The sequence below is a fragment of the Staurois parvus genome, unplaced genomic scaffold, assembly GCF_062004578.1.
Source record: "Staurois parvus isolate SC_StPar_1 unplaced genomic scaffold, SC_StPar_1.0 ptg000980l, whole genome shotgun sequence".
Classification (NCBI taxonomy): Eukaryota; Metazoa; Chordata; class Amphibia; order Anura; family Ranidae; genus Staurois; species Staurois parvus.
In genome coordinates, this window is record NW_028318776.1 from 3,764,876 (window position 1) to 3,780,000 (window position 15,125).

General features: G+C 40.2%; 1 protein-coding gene across 2 annotated transcripts in view; it reads right to left on the reverse strand.

The window, feature by feature from the left end:
- Window positions 1-302: 302 nt before the first annotated feature.
- Window positions 303-15,125, reverse strand: part of CORIN (corin, serine peptidase) — a 329,820-nt gene continuing 314,997 nt past the window's right edge. For both annotated transcript variants that reach the window (XM_089657303.1, XM_089657302.1), the window contains 3 exons: window positions 14,414-14,685; window positions 3,835-3,962; window positions 303-965 (listed from right to left, as the gene is read on the reverse strand). In XM_089657303.1, coding sequence (XP_089513429.1) covers window positions 783-965; window positions 3,835-3,962; window positions 14,414-14,685 — 583 coding nt within the window. In that variant the 3' untranslated portion in view covers window positions 303-782. The remainder of the gene's footprint in view (window positions 966-3,834; window positions 3,963-14,413; window positions 14,686-15,125) is intronic.

Here is a 15,125-nt window from a genome sequence, read left to right on the forward strand (position 1 = left end):
GTTGAACCCAGACCTCCTTGTTGGGCAACACAGCCAGCTTCTGACTACACTCTCTGCTACAGTTAAAGACATACAGCTTGGTTGAGAACTGCCCCAGAATGTAACTGGATAGAGAAACAATGCTCATGTGCTTTGCCTTCCTATCAGCCTGCTTCCGGTGTTGTGAACTATGATTGGCGTAGAGTGCTGCCAGTTCATCTCCCAAAAAATTTCTTTGGAGTCAGTTTAAATGGGGCTATTTTAGATCTGCCTATATTTCTGTCTTCAATCAACTTTCTCCATATCATATGTGCCATGCAATCTTTTATACAAAAAATAAGTTTTTAATGGTAAATGGTGGATGTAGACATAAATGACAAACATCAGAATGACACTTTATACCTTAGCTGTGCGATACATTTGGCCAACACTTGTAATTAAAGAAGGATATTTAATATGTGCAGCAGCTTAAAACTAATTTCATTCTATTTGATTTGAAAATAAAGAGGGGGACTACCCCCACACATTCTCCCCTACCCACCCCTGTGAATGACAGCAAAATACACTTCCTGAAGTCCTGTGTCATTTAGGAATGCTCACACAGTGGAACAGAACTGTGACCAAATATGTACAAAAAGTTCCAAAATTTGACTAAAATATCTAATATTGAAACCAAAAATATATAGAATTTCATAGGTACACACAACAAATATTTGCACATGTAAAACCTCCATGGAGGCTAAGGCGTTTTTCTGAACAGTCTTTGTAAAGTGTAGATTTTCCTTTATAAGATGTCTGTTTCTTCAGTCAGTCAAAAAACTGTGAATGTATATCTGTCTTTCAATCCAATCCACAAAGTGTGACACATTACTGTAGACCCCGGGTCCAAGAACCTTGGAAAAACACACTGATCCCCAGGAAGTGAGACCAAACAATGTCCATTGTCCTGCTGTCTGTTCACAGACCAGAGGACCTCCACTGTCTCCCTGTCAGAGAATAAGGATGGGTTAAAGGCACAGTTATGATATATATGCTATAAAATAATGCAAACAGCAAAAATAAAGTGCAATAACCTATAGCAACTGGGTGGTCTACAATTTACTGAAGATAAACTGGTGACAGAAGAATTCATATTGATTGCAACTGGATATTTAACTATTTTAGTAAATAAGCCTGATTAAGTATTAATCGTAGATATATGCTAAATAGTTCTTCTGTACAGCTTAATTCCAGGTGGGAACATTTGTACATAGTTACTTTGGTCCAAGCTAGATCAATGTAACTATGTATATACCACGCCCTGCTGATCCTCCTGGACCTTGGAAATGATTGTAGTGGACATCACTACTACAGTGACCTCCACTAGCTTACAGATCCAGTGCCGAGTGGATGTCTTGCCGATTACTGAATACAAGGTCACTCACCTTGTAACAAGCATTTTCTCAATGAATGCAGTGTTCTCTGATCGAGTTGGCGATTGTGAGCTCACCATCATGTCTATCCACCTCATTCAATTAGAGAACCCTTTGCTATCATAGAGATGCAAAGCAGAGTCTACATCAGCCTTTCTTAACCAGGGTGCCTTGGCAAAATGTCTAAAAATTGCCCAAAACTTGTATACAAGCCAGTGGGTGGAATAAGCCTGCTTCTTAGTTACACAAAGTTGCAAGTTTTCATTGCACACCATTTACGACCTTCTAGCCGCCGGTGTCCTGACAACCAATGATATCATCAGTTGATAAGGAGGATGTCAGCTGCCAGCACAGCATCCTAGTTTGACCCTCCCCTGCCCCTCTCAATCAGTGCTGGGGTCACATTAACTCAGTGATGGAGAAAAACAGGGAGAAGAGAAACATTGGAATACTAGTCAGTACCAATGTGCAAAAGTGTGTTTTCTCTGGAAGAATAAATCGCCTAACGTTGGGTGTCCTACGTGTGGATGTTGCTGCATTTTATAAAACTATTAGAATAGTTTTTCACATTTTAAAATAGGGTGCCCTTTTAAAATTATGGATAGTCCCGAGGCACCCTTTAAAATTATGGACAGTCTTGAGGCACCCCATTCTAAAATGGGGTGCCTCAAGACTGTCTATGGACAGTCCTGAGGCACCCTTTAAAATTGTAGACAGTCTTGAGGCACCCCATTCTAATGCCTCAAGACTGTCTACAATTTTAAAGGGTGCCTCAGGACTGTCCATAATTTTAAAGGGTGTCTTGATTGAAAAAATATTGAGAAACACTGGTCTAAATGGCACTCATGCTGAGCGAGCAACCTTCTGTGCTCTCTGATCGAGGTGAAGATTGTGAGGTCACTAACCTGCCTATCCACCTTCTCCAATTAAAGAACCCTTTGCTATCACTGAGTAAATGCAAAGCATTGTCTCAATGTTACCCATGCCAAGCGAACGACCCTCTGTACTCAGTAAGCAGCTAGGCAGCTGCTCAGCACAAGACCTGGAAGCTGGTAGAAATCACTGTAATAGACCTGGCCACTTCAGTCATTTCCTGGGGCATCGTCTAGGTATGGTATATGCATAGATATACTGGACAAATGTAAAAATATCCATATCTGGAATTCTTCTTGAAGGCAGTTGAGGGAGAGGATATCTAAATCTAGCCTTTGAGAGCTCTAGTACCGCCTGATCACTTTGCTTTAAAAGCCAGCAAGGGCTTTCCAATAAGATACACAGCAGCAGCTATAAGCTTGGTTTAACCACTTGTCTACCATGCTGATATGTTTTTGTCTACCTTGGCAGACAAATGGTTATGACGGGACTCCAGATTTCAGCCCATTACCTCCCATGCCCCCTGGAATGTTTTTGAAAAAAAAAATCTAGTTATTCTTATCCTCTTAAAGGTCCTCTTGCTGGTCCAGTTATGTCATTGGTCCATTCACTTTTACTCAAGCGGTGGGCGGTCCTTTCTTCTGCACTAAAAGCACTCTGAATGTGTCAATGTGCAATAGTACTCTGACCCATGTTGTTACACTCCTAGGGGATGTGCCCATTTTAGGTTTAGAGGAGGTCAGCTGAATGATAATAGTCATTAAACCTGAAAGAGGATCACAACCTGCTGGAGGACAGAGCCTTGGGCAGGGAACTGTGCTGGGGTGAGTATATTTAAAAGTTTTCTAAAACTGGAGTTCTGCTTTAAGTAATCTTTACCATATTCACATCCTCTCTGCTGGTATCCCTAACTTCATTAGTTTTCATTTTTTAGGCTTTCTTTTCCTTATTTTCACCTGGTGATCTGCCCAATAAATCTATTTATTTTCAAAAGAACAAGCTCTCTTGCAGATAGATGTATCAGCTACAGAGTTGAGACAAACGATTTACCACTGACAGGGGTGCTAACAATGGTCAATTTGTATTTATTTATGTAAAACCTTAACTCCAAAAGGAAAAAACTGTTAACTGTAATGGCTTGTAAATTGTTAGCTGGAGTTGGGCTTCAATTTGTTAGTGTATCTAAATCTACTAGTATGTCTAACACTCCCCTCCATCAGATTATCAGTGCTGTTGGCCAAAGATGCCCCTGTGCTCCGTCTTTCAGGGTGGGGACAGTCTAATATAGGAGGCATGTTACTGGCCAGATCATTAGGTAACTAATGGAGTCACCATATCTAATTGGTAAGCTGCAATATATTACATTTTTGGTTTTCGGTTTCAAACCACTTTAATACTGTAAAGCTATTTTTTTGCCCTGCATGAGCAAAAGCATACATTTGCTTACATGCACTCTGTCCTTCACTAAAATACTGCATTCAGGACTCAGGTCTCAGGACCTGCTGTAATGATCTTCTGTCTTGGCCAGCAGATAGATGTGAAAAAATAAGATCATCCAACAGTAACTTACCATACAGGAGTCTACTGTACCAGACTCATAACCAGCACAAAGCATTCTGGATGTTATGGTGTCAAAATAGGATTGACAGCGCTGTAAGGATATGATTCGAACTTCTCCTTCCTGCAGTTTAAATGGCACTGGTGGAAAGCAAAAACATGACGATAAAATGGTAAGATAACATGTAACTCTAGGCATCAACATGTTGCTAATATGTTTTCCACTGTATGATGTACATTGGGGAAAGAAGACAAATTGAAGCCCCATTGAGTCTCCATCAGAAACCCGTTTAACAGGGTGACAATGCAGGATCACAAGGGAAAGGTAGGTACACAGCGTTGTCACTCTATAACAGGAACCTTTATGGCATAATCACCAGGTAATGTTTTAAAGAAAGCTGCATACTAAAAATATTACTTTTGAAATTACTTAAACATGTTAAAGCCTATTTGAGATTTTAGTGATTGAGGTGTACTTATACTTTAACTTTTATTGAAACAATTAAACCCGATCATGATCTCTTATGAGCTTTAACATATCAATGTAATTTCAATCTTTTTAAACATGCAGCTTTCATTAGAATAATACTGGTGATAAAGGTCGCTCTTTAAGAAGAAAGGGATTCAGCCCCTGCACAATTGGCTCCTGCTGCTGTCAATCAAATGCAGTAAGTAGGAAGTGGGGGGGGGGGCAGGGCTAAGTCCCGATGTGTAAGTCTATGGAGCGTGGCTTCATAGACACACAGGTCGGAAGCACGCAGACACTGTGCGCCCCCCCATAGTAAGCCACTTGCACAAAAAAAAAAGAGGAGGAGCCAAGATCACCAGCGGGGAACACAAGAAGAGGTGAATCGGGGCCACTCTGTGCAATACCACAGTGGGTGCGTTTTAAAAGACTTTTAAAAGTTGGTTTTTAAAAGACTATTTTAGAGCAGGAAGTAATCATATACAGTGCAATACCCATACCAATACATTGTAGCAAAATAAATGCTGTGCAAAGAAACCAATACAAGGGATGCAATAAAACTTACATTTCTACATGTACATTTTTTGTGTTAAAATAATAAAACATCTTACACTCACCTGCTCTGTGTAAAACGGCCCCCTTTCTTCTCTCTTGGGGTCCCCCGCTGGTGCTGTCTTCCCCCATAGCAAGCTATTTGCTATGGGGGTAGACGTGGGCTCCCTCCCGAGGTGGGCTGTGCGTGTCCATAGACGGACACAACACAGCTTGGCCCCACCCCCTCTGTTCACAGAGTTTGATTGAAAGCAGCAAAAGCCAAAGACTCCCACTGCTGCATGAACTTCCATTGAGAAGAGAAAGAGAGGGGACAAGCCCTGCAGAGGGGCGCAGCGCTGGATTGATACAAACAATACATTAATGTAAACAAACATTTTAGCTTTAGAACCACTTAAAAAAAGATTTTACCTTCAAGAAAGTTCTCTTTAATTTTAAACAAATATAAGAAATACATGAAATTGAAATAAAAAATGGACATAGTATATAATCAATTCTTGCTCTAAAATGGTCTAAAAGAGGATAGGAAACTTCAGTGCAGTTGTGGTACACTTGATGAAAGCTACATCAGCAGAGAGAACGTAATATTTCTCCAGCTCAGCATTTGATTCTAATTTCATAGAATGTCTGTTAGCAATTATTCTGTATGTATACATTAAGTCCTTCATTGATAAAGCAACAAGGTATCACAAGCACCATGGTAGATGAATAGAAACAGGGCATTTATTCACCACCACAGTGGCCACTGCTTCCTTAGGAAGGGGACCCCAGAGGCCCCGAAACTTGCTGTTGATGAATAAATGTCCTGTTTATATTTTATCCACCATGATGTGCTCACGATACCTTATTATTTGGGCAATTTGTTTGATGACACCATCCATTCTTTCACCAGACCACCTGCTGATACTTTGGCCTATGCCTAAATACGCATTGTAGAACATTTATAAAAAGTATCCACAAATCTTTAGAATTGTTTGGGCTTTCCTCAAATTCATGTGCCTCTTGGAAACAGGTACATGAATCTGAGACAAGCATATATACCAGGGGTCTCCTAACTTTCTAAACAAAGGTCAAGTTTACTGTTCTTCAGATTTTAGAGGGGCTGGAGTGTGGCCAATGGGAGTAGAAATTATCCAGGCATCAGTGGGGTTTAACAATGCCACATCATTGGTGTCTGATAAAGCAACAAGGTATCACCAGCACACCATGGTAGATAAATAGAAACAGGGCATTTATTCACCACCATAGTGGTCACTGCTTCCTTAGGAAGGGGACCCCAGAGGCCCCGAAACTTGCTGTTGATGAATAAATGTCCTGTTTATATTTTATCCACCATGATGTGCTCATGATACCTTAATATTTAGGCTATTTGTTTGATGGCACCATCCATCCTTTCACCAGACCACCCACTGATACTTTGGCTTATGCCTAAGCACACATTATAGGAAATTTATAAAAAGCATCCACAAATTGTTACAATTGTTGTGTCTTTCCTCAAATTCATGTGCCTCTTGGAAACAGGTACATGAATCCATGGCAAGCATAAAGACCAGGGGTCACCAAACTTTGTAAACAAAGGGCCAGTTGACTGTTCTTCAGACTTTAGTGGGACCGGAGTGTGGCCAATGGGAGTAGAAATTATCCAGGCATCAGTAGGGTTAAACCATGCCCCATCATTGGTGTCTGTAGGAGATAAAGTGCCCCATTGTTAGTGTCAGTGAAAGAAATAGTGCCTCAAGGGCCAGATGAAGGCAAGCAAAGGACTGCATCCAACCCCCGGGCCGCAGTTTGGGGGCCCCTGATATAGACACTTCATCCTCAGTGCAGCAGAGCATCCGCCCACCACTGCAACTGCTAAACAGACAGTGTAGTGATGAGGAGCTTTACAGTGGAACTTAACTCATAATTTTAACAGTTCCAAAAAACAGTTACATTCCTGTATTCCGGGAATGCTAAAGGCTCATGTGCACGGGGGCATTTGAAAAACTTTTCTGAAAAATGACTGCTAGAAAACATAGATTAAAAACGTCAGTTTAGCTGCGTTTACCTACTGTATTTATGTGCGTTAGCGTTTAGAAGCGTTTTTAAAAGATAACCTCAGGAGACCCTCCCAAATGCCCAGAATGCACTGAAAAACAGTGAATAATTAACTATTTCAGACATTTTGTGAGGAATAGAGAGAGCAGAAGCAGAGAGAGCACTATTTCTTGATGGTTGTTGCAACTGTAGCAAAAGTGGCTGGTGAAACATGCTTGGCACTGTGGGAGGAGCTACATAGTACTGTAATGCCTCCAGATGCATTCTAGAGTGCACACAACACTCCTTGTACTTCCGCATTAGCAGGGAAGAGTGAGCCCCTATACTTCTCAGGTATACTACACACTCCACCAGATAATGAGTCTGCTATGCTCACTTATACAAGTTTTTGTTTTGTTGATGTTTTCTTATACTTCTTCCTCTTTTATATTCTTACTATGCTTTGTTTTGATGTGTTCCAGTACAGTTCTGTGCAGAAATAATGCAGCACACCGGTAAACGCTACTCCTGAACGTGATTTTTGTGCTTTCAAAAAAATGCCTGTGACCTCAACTGCCTGTAAACTACTGTAAACGACGATGTGTACATGGACACATAGGAAAACATAAAGGAGAGTTCAGAAGCTGCTGAAAAAAATGCACAACTTCTCCCAAATGTCAGTTTAGCAGCTGCAGTATCAGTATACATGAGCCCTAACTCTCACATCTGCTTACACCTCAACCAAACTGTCAGTCCCCATTTGAGTGTTTGTGATCTTGGGGTAGAATCGCTACAATTCTGCCCACGATCCCAAATGCACAAATCATAAATCGCACCACACCAATTTGGGTAATGTAATTTTTTTCAAAGGCATCAAAATGCAGTGCGGTGCTTCTGCTCCTTTTTGAGCGGCAAGCTCTGCACAATGGATATTATCATGCGACAATTGCGGCTGAACCGCACCGCATTTTGGTGCCATTGAAAATGAATGGCACCCGAAAAGGCGTGGTACTATTTGTCATTTGTGCAGAGCATTTTTAGATTGCAGGCAGAATCAAGTGTGAATGGGGCCTCAAACCATCATATGGCTGCTGCCATAACTGATCACATGTGTAACACCATGACAGTTGCATATTAAACAGAGGCTTTCAGGACAACTTCCTTGGCTGAAAAGTAAAGACGGGTTTAGTTCCACTTTAAAACAGAAACAAACTAATTGATTTAACGGCTTCAAAAAACAGTTACATTTAAGGCATGCTGGGAATGCTAACTGTCACATTTTCTTGTGTTCTCAACCAAATTGTCAAACCATCAGATGGCTGGTGTCACATTTGATCATATGTGCAACATCCTGGCAGCTGAAGATCAAACAGAGGCTAAGATGGCAGCTTCCTTTGCTGAAAACGATAGGAGGGTTTAGTTCCACTTTAAATCTGGGTGGGGCCTTATAGAGACGTTGAGACACTAGTTCCCCATAAGTTTTCTCTCCCTGTGATTGACAGTCAGCTGTAGGTAGAATTCATTGCCAATAGTCAGCCTGTCTGCTGTCAGTCACAAGGAGAGAGTAGACCTGATGGGGAACTAGTGCCTCAGTTTTCCCATCAGGCTCTTCCCACAGTCAGCGTTACAAGTTGCCAACAGTGTCTTTGAGAACCAGGGAGGGGTTTTGTTATCTACAAACTGAGCAATTCTTCTTTTGAATTTGATGAAACCATAGCACCACTTTGAAAAGTGCCACTATTAGGAACTCCCCAAATCTGTCGCATGTTCCAGCAAAGCTACGCAGCAAGGCTTTTTAAAGGGACATACCACCAAAATAATTCCTGCAATTATACTTGAAGTGACACAAAATTCTATTGTTAGATTTTCTTTTTCATCGGTGTCCCATTTCCTTTACTTACTGCCCTATAGACACATACAATGATAAGAAATGTCTCCAAAGTGAGGGAAACCCCCACTTAGATGGCTGTCTATGGAATAAGTGTCCCCATCAGACAATTTCCCCTCTGTTCCTGTTCTCGAGTCAACTCAGGATTTTCCTTTACTTTCTGTGTCAGTGACAATGGACACTATAACAAACCGAGACAGCGTATCTCCTTATTATCTTCCTTATTTACAAACATCAGTAAAAAAAACAGACAAGGTTCTAACCCCTCACCACTCAAAATACAAATTTTCACTTTAGATACACTTTAAATATGCAGCGAGTGGCACACCACTTTACATCACACCCATTCATTTAGTGAGTGTTTTCTATATGCAAACACAGCTTCTAAAGTATATTCAGGTTAAGGACTTTAAATGTTTAATATTCTGCCATGTTGACAATGCTATCCACTTTTGTCCTAGGCATAAATGAGATGTGGAATAATTAGACTACATGCGTTTAAAGTACAGGTAAACCCCAACTAAATGGCAATGAGTTTGCTAAGCTATGTACCATGTAATTATGTATCATAAACCATCTCCATTTTTTTAAAATAAATTATTTGTTTAACGTTTTTAATCCACTAGCAGGCTACATGCATGCACTTCAGCAACAGCCAAATGTCATTTCTCAGGGTGAGTTTCCAGATGATGACAACAGTTGACCATCCTGTGCAATGTTTGTTGAAATGGTTACTTGTAGTCCCCATTAGTAGAGGATGTGCCGCCTTGGCAAACTGGGAGAACAGTTGGCAGATAGGGACAGATAGAATGTTGTCACCTTATTACAGAAAGTGCATGCACAAGGTCTACTGTAACAGAATTACCAGGTTATTATTTTCATGAAATTACATTTCTGCCAGTGGTCTCCAAACTGTGGCCCGTGGGCCGAATGCAGCCCTTTGATTGCCTCTATCTGGCCCTCAGGATACTTTTTCTCCCACTGATACCAACAAGGAGGCACCATTTCTTCCACTGGCACCAACTATGGGGCATTTTTCCTTCCACTGACACCAATGATGGGGCACAATTCCTCCCACTGATATAAACAATTAGGTACGATTCTTCCAACTAATACCAAGGATGGGGCACTATGCCTCCAACTAATACCAAGGTTGGGACACTATTCCTCCAACTAATACCAAGGATGGGACACTATTCCTCCAACTAATACCAAGGATGGGACACTATTCCTCCAACTAATACCAAGGATGGGACACTATTCCTCCAACTAATACCAATGATGGAGCACTATTTCTCCTCCTGACACCAATGATGGGGCACTATTCCTTCCACTGACACCAACGATGGGGCACTATTACTTCCACTGACACCAACGATGGGGCACTATTACTTCCACTGACACCAATGATGGGGCACTATTCATCCCACTGACACCAATGATGGGGCACTATTCATCCGACTGACACCAATGATGGGGCACTATTCCTCCCAATGACACCAGTGATGGAGCACTATTCTTCCCACTGTTACCAATGATGGGGCACTATTCATCCCACTGACACCAATGATGAGGCACTATTCCACCCACTAATACCAATGACTGGACACTATTCCCTCCTTCCATTGACTACAAGCACTATGTAATTTTATTTTTACTCTTACTGACGCTGAGACATTTTCTACTGCCACTGGCCACTCCAGCCCTCCTAAAGACTGAAGGACAGTAAACTGGCCTTTTGTTTAGACAGTTTGGAGACCCCTGGTCTATGCTAACACCACCCCAGAGAGCTCCCCATCGCCACCACAAAGTAGGTGACTGACAAACTCAGCTGTGCATGTTTCCCTATGAGGCTGTGCAGAGCTGGTGTGTCCATTCCCACTCAGGTCTCAGATTACACTCCCTGATTTATTTTATGCAGTGTGTGACATCAGATCCCCACCCCCTGCCTTCTTGAAGCTGAGAAATATTGTGTATAATATGTGCTTTAGGAGGCTGTACAGGAGAAAAAGCTTCAGGTAATCAGGTAAAATATATTTGTTTCTTTTCTGTGTATCACCAGTGTAGTCACTTCTCTGGGTAAACAGCATGTATGGGTTTACAACCAACATATGAAAGCTTTTATTAAAGGTCTCAGTCACATGACCAGTCCAGTATAATCACTTTGCAGTGAGACATCAAAGAGTCTTATCTGTATGTTTAAAAGCTCATGAACTAATTTTGTATATACAGTTGAGGATTAAAAAGGATAGCAGTTCCTCTCTTAGCAGTGTTACAAGATACTGTGTAAGTGATCTACTGTAAGTAATGGGAGGTTCCCTGCATCCAATACTAACGCAAACGTTGGAAATGATTGAGATATACGTCATGTTAAGGACTAAAATGCTAGATCAAGGTAGATTGCCTTATTTGTGTAGATCACAAATATCTGTTCATGATAAGAAGGCCTGTTACTCAGCATACATCTGTTTATGGTAATCAGATGAGCAGTCAGAGATGAAAGGAAATGCTTTCATGTATTTAATAACATGTAATTGGATATTGTCATCTTACATATGTTTATAAATGGACTGTGTCAGATTTGCTTTTTAACTGCTAACGTGATCAATGAAAACTGCCGCAGATACTTATATTTTCTCTCAACCTGTAACTTTAACATTTTCATGCAAGCAGACAAGGAGAGATAGAACTCAGCATGTTAACAAAATTACAAGAAAACTGCTGACTTTTTATAGTTAAAGATCATTTTTTCAATCCTTTTAAAGTCACTGCAACTATTAGAGCTAAAAATGCATATCCTGAATACTTGTTCCAGGTTCTTTCCAAGTTGTTCCACCCCCTTTCCAAGAACTAAACACTTAGATTTCAGCTGCTTCCCAGTTCCATTCCATGCCTCATTCATTTTTTCAGGTATGTACAGTTGTGTTCAAAATAATAGCAGTGTGTTGAAAAAAGTGAATAAAGCTCAAAATCCTTCTAATAGCTTTTATTTCCATACACACAAATGCATTGGGAACACTACACATTCTATTCCAAATCAAAACATGAAGAAAAATAGATCAAATTTGTGTTGTTCCTCTAAAAAAATGAAGAAAAGTGAATATTAGACTGTTCAAAAATATAGCAGTGTTTGTATTCTTTACAAACTCAAACATTCACTATATAAACTGAAAAATGTTTGAAGATTTTGCTTTCCTTTGAATCACTTAATGAATATTTAGTTGTATAAGCACTGTTTCTGAGAACTGCTATACATCTGTGTTGCATGGAGTCAACCAACTTCTGGCACCTGTGAACAGGTATTCCAGCCCAGGATGATTGGACTACATTCCACAGTTCTTCTCTATTTCTTGGTTTTGCCTCAGAAACTGCATTTTTGATTTGCATTTGCGATTATTTTAGCTGAGCAGCCTATCATTTTCTGCACTTCTTTATATGTTTTCCCCTCTCCAATCAACTTTTTAATCAAGGTACGCTGTTCTTCTGAACAATGTCTGAAACAACCCATGTTCCTCAGAAATTTAGAGGGAAATGCACTGTAACCAGCATGTACAACATTTTCTGCCTTCCTTCCTTAAATAAGGGCAATAATTGGCACCTGTTTTTCAAAGAATGAATGACCTCACTAATAGAACTCCACACTGCTATTATTTTGAACATGCCCCTTTCAATTAGTGATTCAATTACACAGAATCAGCAGCATGCATGTCATGACTGTTGGGTCTGTTGGATTTCTATTACTCTACTACACCTGCTAGTAAATTATTTGCCATGTAGAAATATCATTTCTACCAAAAACAGTGATTGATCAGGTTAGTGATGTCTGACTGCTGTTATTTTGAACACAACTGTTTGTATATAGTGCCAACAATTTATGCAGCACTTTACATATATTGTACTCCTTACCCCAATCTTCCCAGCAATCTCCTCTGTCCACCATTTCTTTAGGAACCCCTATCTTGCTTTCAGCTAAAAACTGAACTTTTAGTTTCTCCATCAGCTCATACATCTGTTATTACCGTTTGTACCAATTTCCCTTCCCTATTAGATTGTAAGCTGTCAGGAGCAAGGCCCTCCTAACCCTCCTGTATTGCATTGAATTGTAACTGTACTGTCCCCGGTATATTATGAAGCACTACACAAACCTTTGGCACTATATAAATACTGAATAATAATAATATTGTGCTTTCACGTCAGTCCTTGCCTTCAAGAGCTTACAATCTAAGGTCCTTTACTCTCATGCATACATATAACACTAGGGCCAGTTTAGACAGGAGCCAGAAAACCTGCCAGCATGTCTCTGGAGTGTAGGAGGAAATCAGAGGAAAACTCTACAAGCACAGGAAGAACATGCAAACTCCATGCAGGTGGTGTTGTGTTTGGGATTTTCTTTTTTGTTTATTCTCCTTTTATTAATTTTAAATATGAAATATTACACAACCTTTAACCATTGAATCACATTCTATAAAATATTTAACCCTCCTCCCTCATTGACCCCAACTCAGTCCTTCCCTAAACTTCTCAGATACCATATCTACTACATACCCAAAGTGTTATTGCCCCAGACCGCTCTCAATTTCATATACCCAAAATACCCATAAACCTCCTTGATTTCTTGAACTCCAACCATTTCCCCCAGTCAACATAATATTTCTTTAATGAATCCTCTTATATGCATTGTCTCTTCAATAGACCTTAAATTGTTACTAAACCCACAACAGTAAAATCAGTCTATATATGCCGTAAAGCATGCTTGTTATACTCACTGTGGAACCTGAGGGGTTAATCCTCTGCATTGTGTAAAAACACTGTTTGATCCTGACTTCTCTGATCCCCCCCTTCTTCCAGTGTCTCCCTCTTATCTCCTGATAAGTCATATCGTGTGGAGTCACTCTGCACATCCTCAGTTTAGTGTGTATTGCTAGAGAGGTTTTTTATTTTTTTCTTGGGAGAGTGCATGCGATCAGCACAGAGCCAATCAGCACTGTCCAAGCAGAGGGTCAGAGGTTCTGCATCCTCCTAGAGCAGAATGAGAACTCCTCCTACAAGCTTTAACTTGTGCTCTGCTGGCCACTGATAGAAGTGACAAGACTGCTCTAACTGCTGATGAGAAAAGGTATTTATCAGTTTATATTTACTAAAATAATTGCATTTCCATGTTGTGTGTACTGTGGGAGACCAGATATAGTGAATGCAGGGTCCTGGGTACAGTGCACTTTAACTGGTCAATTTTTAAGACCCTTTCTCTCATGCTCAGGATTTTTTGTGTTTGCCAAAACATAAGAATCAGGCTTTTAGCAGCATTTAATAAGTGCAAAGCTCAAGAAATCTTATACAGTGCTATTGTTTTCGTCGTGCTGTGAAACAGGCATCTCCAGGGCTCAACCCGCAAATGTTTTCCTGTTATTTTGTAGAATGCCTTGGCGTATCTTTGTGCATTCCCACCACAGATGTGTGCAGGTTCCTGGTAATGTTTGGGATTTAACCGATGACCCCTCATTCTCTTATACTAATGATGAGGTCCATAGAAATATATGAAGACACCACAAAGATAGAAGGGACCAAAGATTACTTTATGACTTTTCTTGTGTTAACAGAGCTTGTTTTTTTCTTTTTAAGTAATACAACACAAAACCATCCATTTAATTGTATCATTGTACCAGTACTTACTTTTGTTGCCCATATGTCCCCATCCTGTAATATAACAGTAGGTGTCTGGTTCCACCAGCTGGCCCTTGGAAGGTAAGCACACAGGCCTTACATAGCTGGTCTCCACAATGTCTTCATTTAACTGCACTATGCTGATGTCATAGTCTACCACAGCTCTGTTGTAGCGTGGATGAAGGATTATTGTCTTTACCATACGTGTCTGCATGAAATCAGATGGATGATCCAAGTTGTTTATACCGAATACAACTTTCCACACAGCAGCATGTTCCCGCCTGTGGAAAGATTACATGTTACAGTCTTCTAGACATTATTCATATATGAAAACTTCACCAAAAGATGTAAAAATTATATTTACTCCAAAACTCTGTTCTGTTCCCATATTTTTAAAAACATCCCATACTGAAACTTTCCATGGGTAATCTGCTCTGTAATGCATGTGCCAAAAAGGTTTTCCATTGACCATATGTATATCTAAACCCTAACTGTATGACAGTTAGCTAAATCACTGTGCATCATAAACAGTTGCCATGATTTTTTTTTTTGTTTTCCTTTTAGGAGATGCTGCTTTCACCATTTTTCACACTGTTTGGCATCTAAGTGTAGTTGCTCTCTTTCAGCTACTTTTCAGTCATGTTGTCTAGATAACATACGTTAAAAATTATTTCTGATGGGATTACTGAATGCAGTTAATCATAATTGAAATCAGAGGCTA